General features: G+C 42.1%; 1 protein-coding gene across 6 annotated transcripts in view; it reads left to right on the forward strand.

Annotated features, from left to right (window-relative positions):
• Positions 1-378: 378 nt before the first annotated feature.
• LOC144522028 (genetic suppressor element 1-like) overlaps positions 379-8,027 on the forward strand; it is a 31,867-nt gene continuing 24,218 nt past the window's right edge. For 2 of the 6 annotated variants that reach the window (XM_078256780.1, XM_078256785.1), the window contains exon 1: positions 1,388-1,654. In XM_078256780.1, the coding sequence (XP_078112906.1) occupies positions 1,636-1,654 (19 nt within the window). In that variant the 5' untranslated portion in view covers positions 1,388-1,635. Of the gene's footprint in view, positions 565-1,387; positions 1,655-6,819; positions 6,907-8,027 lie in introns of those variants that run through there. The other 4 variants (XM_078256781.1, XM_078256782.1, XM_078256784.1 and 1 more) reach the window with 4 other exon arrangements.

Consider the following 8,027-nt stretch of genomic DNA (forward strand, 5'->3'; position numbering starts at 1 on the left):
GGAGTAGTAGGTTATTGTCAGCAGCAGCAGTAGATCAATACTAGTGGTATTATCATGATATGTGAAATTAGCCTGTTAGTACTCCTGTGTACTTGGAGTTTACAGCAGCAGGAGGAGCTGACTTGAATAGATCTGATTGTCTCCAGTGGACAGTAAACATGTCCAGGCTGTGAGGTATCAGCAGTCTGGGGCCACATCTTCCTTCTCTCCATCGCTCAACTCTCCAGGGAGCATCAGTGGAGCAGGTGCTAGCCTCCTCCTCCCTCCCTCCCTCCCTCTCCTCTCCTCTCCTCTCCTCTCCTCTCCTCTCCTCTCCTCAAACCCCGCCTCTCTCTCTCTCTCTCTCTCTCTCTCTCTCTCTCTCTCTCTCTCTCTCTCTCTCTCTCTCTCTCTCAATCTCCCTAAGGACAGTTAACGTGTTGTCCTTCTCCTTCCCACATCACACATCTGTGTGTGTTGTAGTGGTTACGGGGAGATCACACAGTATATCGCTGCGTACATAACCCCAATTTATCCACCTAAGGATGAGAAAAACCCGAGGATTGTCTTTTCTTAGGTGAGGCGGTAAGTTGCCTGTTTTCTGTTGTTTTAGTAGCCTACAAAACGTAACGGGGTTTGCTTTGTTGTACACTGAAGTGAATAATAAGGTCGTTCATTTATGCGTAGGCCTATCTAGCACACTGCGTCTGCTTTTAAAGTTAACTTGTGGTTAAATTGTGAAACCATCACTGAATTATTGCTTGGAGATCGTCTGTGGTGCTGAGAGGTGACTTTATCTAATGACCTTATGACTTTTTTTTTATTCCTTACAATATTATTATCTTATATGGGTTTTCTGTTATGGTACCAGTTTCGCTTTGATTTGTATGGGCAGTTATATCCTCATTTTGTAGGCTACATTTGATCTTTTATTGTCTACTTCAGAGGGACTGTTGGAGGAAGTGAAAAAATACTTTTCTTTGAGGCTATTTTTAGATTAACTGCTGTAGACTACAGCACTCAAAGTGAGCAGTGTGTGTGATTAAATCAGACGACAATATGTAATCAGACAAACTGGTTCATCTTGACGGACAGTGTGAAGCCAGCGGGAGAAAAACTGCTTCTTGTTACCTTTTTCAAAATAAAGCGTTCTTGGCGTTTGTCACAATGACTTAGAACCGGACGAAAGATAGTAGGCTATTGCAAGGATCATTCGAGCACACTGACTTGCAATTCGTTTCTTTTAATATTTTTTTTCTACATCACTTATCTTCCTGTAGGGGAAATTGCATGCTCTTATTTTGAACTTAGTATCATTCACTTCCTGTTTCGTTGTCTGTCTTGACGCAGCCGCAGAAGGTGAGGCTTGTTTTAGGTGTTTGTGGCTCCTTGTTATGTTAGCTTTCTTGTCAAACTTGTCGGTGATTATACGCCGCTCCTGTTTGCTCCTGGTAAAGGCCTAACTGACAAGCAAGACAGACCTGAAACACCGCGGTGTGTCACCCAGTTTCCTTGTGATGGTTTGTCACACAGCACCCATGGGAGTTTGAGGAGTCGCTCTTTAATCCGGGACCTTTAACAGCGACTGTATTGTTTGGTTGAGATAGATGCCGCCGGGCGCTTTAGCAGCAGTCAAGCGGATCACGTCGCTTTTGTATGTGTACACAGCCCGCAGGTGGAGTTCAACACACACACACACACACACACACACACACACACACACACACACACACACACACACACACACACACACACACACACACACACACAGCGCGCTCCATGCGCCATGTGCTGCTCCTGACCTGCCGCAGACCAGCTGCTCAGCAGGGGTTACTGAGTAGGCCTAAACCTCCAATCTTTTTAATTAGCTCCTTCTCATATAGATACTGTAAACCCAGCCTGCACTGCTCATACACTCCATGGCTTCAGATTAACCCCAGTGCTTTTATTTCTTTAAATTATTAAAACTTTTTTATATTTCTAAATTAATTGAGTCTACTCAGTGGTATGTATCTAATTATCTGCTCCTACTGTACTTTTTATCTTCTGTAGTTTCAGTATTATTAGAAACTTTTGTAAAGTCCATTAACTGATTGACAGAAAGTGAATAGGCAACTATTTTAATAATCTATCAAACATGAAGGACATTTATTTAAGGTAATTTCGAGCATGACCAGAAGGATTTGCTGCTTTTCTATGTTTTTTTTTATAGTTGTAAATATCATTGTGTTTGGACTGGATTATGTTTTGGGCTGTTCAGACAAAACAAGACAACTGAAGATGTCACATTAGGGCCTATGAATATTTTTCTCTATTTTCTGATGTTTAGTAGACCAAAACAATTAAGTGGTTAATTTCAGAAAATAATACTTCCTGGACCTTCGAAACAGCATTTGAGTAAACAATCTCACCATTTAGCATCTGTTCTGGAGCCTAATAAGCAATATCATAGACAGTCGTCATGGAATTGTAATTTTCCAAGATCACTTTAAGGCATTCTGGATGTTCAAAGTTCTTGACCTTGGAAACAACAGTTTAGGAGCCAATGAAAACAGTCTTTAGTTGCACATTTAAATACAGTGTCGTATTACTTAAATAGTCCCATTCTGTACTAGGTGTAGTGTAGTGCAGCAGTGTGGTAGAGCACGAGACTGGCGATGTTTTTGTAATTTAGCTGTGATGTTTTAAATGTGATGTCCTAAAATGTCATCCTGGATACTACATTATATATATATATATATATATATATATATATATATATATATATATATATATACTGTACTACAGAATGAATCTATACTGCATAGTCTTAATCTTTTGAGACAAAAATAAGACAAAGCGAATTATTTTGTTACAGCTGACAGCCAAAAGTCTGGTATACACGCTGACACATAGGACAGAGGTGATGACAGGAATACATCAACTGCCAAGGCTGCTTTTCTCATTGCTCCAGTCTAATCTATTCAGAGGTAATACAGGAGGAAATAATCCATACAATCTGTAAACTTAATTTCCTCAGAGACTCAGCTCCTCTCTGATTTGCTGACCCAAACTTCACCTTGAATGTTACTCTTTCAACACTAACATCATTGTTTACTACAGTGATAGTTGTTTCACAGCACACACCTCAATTACACCATGCACTTTATACTTATCCAACACCTGCCTGACGGGCCAGTCTATGTGCATCTGCTAGTCTGTTTGTCTTCGTACACCTTTGTGCAGCGAGTGTGTGTCTGTGTGTGTTCTCCCCCCTCGTGTCTGTTCAGATGGTTGAGGTCTAGCCGCTGTGGTGTTGGCACCTGGTGAGCAGAGCCAGCCTTGGGCCAGAAGAGGGGGAACTGTGGCTGTCAACTGTCTGACGACCCTCTGTATACACCTTTACCACCAACGCTAACACATACACACACACACACACACACACACACACACACACACACACACACACACAACCTGCAGGCAAGTGTCAGATGCAGCCAGGCGCCGAAACAAACTGAGAGATTGTTTAATCTTTTTGCATCATCTCCGTATCAAAAAGAGGTGAGACTGAGCCACACGCTGCAGAAGAGATCGATGACTGAGGGGAAAAACAGTATTGCAGCCGACGTGATGGTAGAGGCTGTCGAAATGAGTGGTAGGAGACTGAACAAGAGATAGTGAGGAGGAAATGACAAGGCAAAGAAACGATAACGCTAGACAGATAGAGAAAGGGTCCCAAAACAGCTGCTATTTATATCTTCCTTCTGTATCTGACAGTGACAAGAAGCTCGTAGACTAGTACACTGATTAGAGACACGGAGAAGGGGTCACTGAAAGAGGAAAAGTGACCTGCAGCCAGGAGGAGGTGCAAGTGAAGGCCTGAGTTTAAGGGAGGAGAGAAGACAGCAAAACAAAACAGAGGAAGAGTTTTTCCAATGTAGCCATCCTGTCTTTGCTGACAGCTCACATTTCTGCTCTTAGCTGTGGCGGTGATAATTTATAGACCTTTCACTAACATCGTGACTCTGTTATGATTGCACAGTAAACATGGCTCTGCTCTAGTGGACACACTGTTTAATATAAAACGGAGTAATGACTGCTACACTTCACATACTTTCTCTATTGTTTCTTTTCCTACCGCATGCTGCTAATTCTTTGCTCCAGCGTGCTTTTGGATGTTGCTTCCTGTTTGTTTTTTCGCTGGAGGTGTTGGTTATTACAGTGTGTGGTTTTTCTGCTCCATTTATCCCAGGACCATAAATGCACACTGGCTGTTTGGTCCCTAGGGGTCACATGCATATGTTTTGTGACGCACGCAATGCCTTAATCTTGAGTCAGCTAATTCTGTATGTGCCCGTCTTTGCATGTATTTACACAGACGGCTCATTTATGTGTTTTTTGTTGTTCTGTCATTTTTTTGATGTTTGTGTTCATTTGCGTGCCTATTTCTGTATTCGTGAGTGTGTGAGATGCTGGAGTGGGAGAGTGTGTTCATTGTTTATGGATTGTAAGGAAGTGTTAAGTGTTTCTGTGCAAGCTGCAGAGTGACTGGAGCTAGTAAAGCCATTTAGCAGCCCCCGGAGTAACCCTGGAGACTGCTGTGTTGACGCCACTCTGACTGCTATTACAGACAAGTTTAAGAGGCTGTAAAACATTTGGCTACTTTTCCTCTCTCTCTCTCTCTCTCTCTCTCTCTCTCTCTCTCTCTCTCTCTCTCTCTGTATGCTTCTCAGAGGAATTTGAAAAAGTCTGCCAGCTATTGTAACAGCAACAGTAGCTGCTGTTATGATTAGTATCAGCGGTAGGACCCCAAATAATAATGTCTTAAAACTTAAATAGAGCATATTTTGTGTTAAGAGAATGTGTGTGTGTTTCTGTGTAAACTCATTATTGGTCTACTGTTAGGTAACTGTTCGTAAACACAAATGAGGATAGTCAATTTAATGTTAAGTGTTAACACAGTAGCCGACACAAGAATACACACGATCAGACATGCCAACGTGATGAGGGTTAATGAGTAGGTAGTGTGGTACAACCTCTTCTTCTATCCTAATGACCTACCCCTGCTCACACTCACACACAAACACACACACACACACACACACACACACACACACACATACACACAGAGAGAGCTTTTTTTTAATGAGCTGACGGGGCAGAGCAGGTCCCCCCTGCTGTCCTCACAGTCCCCCTGTGTAGTCGGTGTTTGTCTGTTTTTGTGTGTGTCAGAGAGAGAGAGAGAGAGCAAAAGTGAAAGAGAGAGAGCAAGAGACACAAAAAGGGTGTCAAAGACACAGGCCTCAACATGTCATACATCACTTACATCATGCAGAGTGGAGTTTGATTGTGTGTTGGTGTGTTTATATGTGGATAAATAGAGTAGTAGTATATAGTATGTGTGTAGCTATGTTGCATGATAGCACATTTGTAATTTACCATGTGGTAAGTTACAAATGTGCTACCACATGCTAGCATTAGTATGCAAACAAGTTTAATTTCACATATTAAACGGTCACATGCCTGAAGGTACTTTAAAATTTTTTGTTTATAAGCAACTTATGGGAGCGAATCTATGCTTCTCCAGCTCAATATTTTCTTAATATGACACAATAAGGATAACAGTTTTATGTTCTCAGCAATGTTTTTCCCTTGGTCAAATGTTCAATGTTTCCCTGGGTCATTATGTTGAAATCACCCACAACTCATAGCCTACTGATGTTAGTTTACTCCTCAATCTGCCTCAAATTTGCATGCAAGACATTTTTCTTGACTTTTGACATTTTTATCTCCACAGTGGCTGAACAGATTTTTAGCATTCAGAAATTCAAAAATCACACCATGATCATTTTACTATACATTTTTAAATGAAAATGAGAATAAGGATGCAATATGATCGTTTCCTCCAATATCGTGAATTATATTGCAAAAAATATTCAAGTTCAAAGCACAGTTAAGCAGAAACGGCTGAAAATGAAGTCTGACAATGTCGAGTCCCCCTGTAATGGCAACTGTACTGAGGATAAAACCTTTTTGATATGGTTACAACATGGCCTTTCCAATGGCACCATCCTCAGCCAAAACTTACATTACATTTTTTTTGTCCCAACACTGATTAATAGCAAAGTTGTCTCAGTTTTCTGGTGTGCAATGAGCATTACAGCCTCATGGGGCTGCTAGACTGGCCTTTTACTAAAAAAAAAAGGCTCCAAAAGGGAGTTAAATGTCTTAATTTGTATTTAGGGCAGTTGTGTGTTTCACCCTCCAACCTCCTGCTGTCTGGGGTAGCAGAGGTCAGAGGTGAAGGGTGAAAGGTCACTGTCAGAAAATATCCCCCCCCCCCCCCCCCCACCTCACCCCTGTCCCCAAAGCAGACAGAGCTGACTAGCAGAGAGACAGAGTGATGGATGGAGGGTTAACACTACCCACTGACACACACACACACACACACACACACACACACACACACACAGCTCAAACTACACACACTCCCTCCCCGTCATCACCCTAAACCCTCCTCCTCTCTCTACTCCCTCCTCCACACCCCCCCTGACCACCCTCCACCCTCCCCGGAGTGTGTGAGCCAAAAGGAGGAAGGATGAAGAATGAAGAGAGAAAAGAAAATGACAGAGCGCACAGTTTGAGAGAAAGAGAGAAGGGACAGCTAAGGAGAGAAAATGGAAAGAGTGACAGAGATGAGAGGAGGAGGAGGAGGAGGAGGAGGTAGGATGGAGAGGGTGATAGATGGAGAAGGAGGGGAAGGAGGAGGGGGGCGGTGGATGGGGAAGAGGAGGAGGAGGAGGAGGAGGAGGAGGAGGAGGGGGGAAGTGGATAGAAAAGAGGTCACGTGAGCACGTAGCAGCTGCAAGGCTGAGAGGGAGAGAGAGAGAAAGAGTCTCACAGAGGAGCAGAAAGACGACGAGCAGGAGGAGAACAGTGAGCGGGAGGGTGAGTGTGTCTGTTTGCATGTTTGGATTATGCTCACATGCATATGTTAGTGTGTTTGTGAATTAACATGAGTAAATATCAGAGGAATAGCCTGTAACAAAAGACTGTAGAAAAAAAAAAGGAAGAAAGAAAGAAAGAAACAGAGAGATTACGTGTGTTGACTTTTCGTAAATAAGCTCCAGTATGCTGAGATAAGCGAGAGAGAGGAGAGACGGGGAGGAAAGAGTGAGTGAGTTAAGAGGAAGGATAGAGAGAAAGAGTCGATAGAAACTGTCTTATCATCTCTCCCTTGGTTGCTGGGCTCAGCAGAGACACACACACAGCCTGTCAGGACCTGAGCTTTTACTCTCTTCATCTCTTTCCCTTTTTGTCTATCTCTTTCAGTTTCAATTTGCTTTATTGGCATGACATGTAAATACATAGGTGTAGTTAAAGAAATAATGGAAAATAGTGAATAAAGAAAGTAGTAGAGTACTTAACATTAAAGAAAATCATACATCTGGTGTACCCTATTGTCTTCTGATGTATAAACATCATACACATCAGAAGCTGCACACATGTTAATTGTATACATTACACACATTAGATGTGTCATACAAAGCAGTTAGATGTAGGTTGACCGGTTATTTGTTATCTGTCTGTGTGGCCTTGTGACAGCTGGTAACAAACTGAGGAAACTAGCAGGGCCATAAAACCTGGCATAGCTTTTTCAACACTTTGATCATATTTATCTCTGATTGTTAGTTTTACATTTTCAAAACATGCAGAAGAAATGTTTCTCTGATGGTTTGCATGATTTCAAACAGCAACTTCTGTCAATCTCCACTTCATGTTCACTTACTTCAAGATTTGGCTTCTGTTCATTTTCTCTCCCTCTCCCTCACTTTTCCCTTCATAAATCTTCCTCTCACTCTGTTTATCGCTCTGCAGCTTCCTCTGCCTGTTTTTGCTCATGTGTGTGAAAGCTGGCAGGTAGAAGGTAGACATCTAAATCTGGCATCTGTGGATAACATGAGATTTCAAATACTTTCAATAACAAACTCTAAGAGCTGACCGCCCTTTAGTCTTTCCCTTCCAAATCATCTGTGTGATTTGCAGAACATTCAATAATCGTGTTCAAT

This window comes from Sander vitreus, chromosome 8, assembly GCF_031162955.1.
Source record: "Sander vitreus isolate 19-12246 chromosome 8, sanVit1, whole genome shotgun sequence".
Lineage (NCBI taxonomy): Eukaryota > Metazoa > Chordata > Actinopteri > Perciformes > Percidae > Sander > Sander vitreus.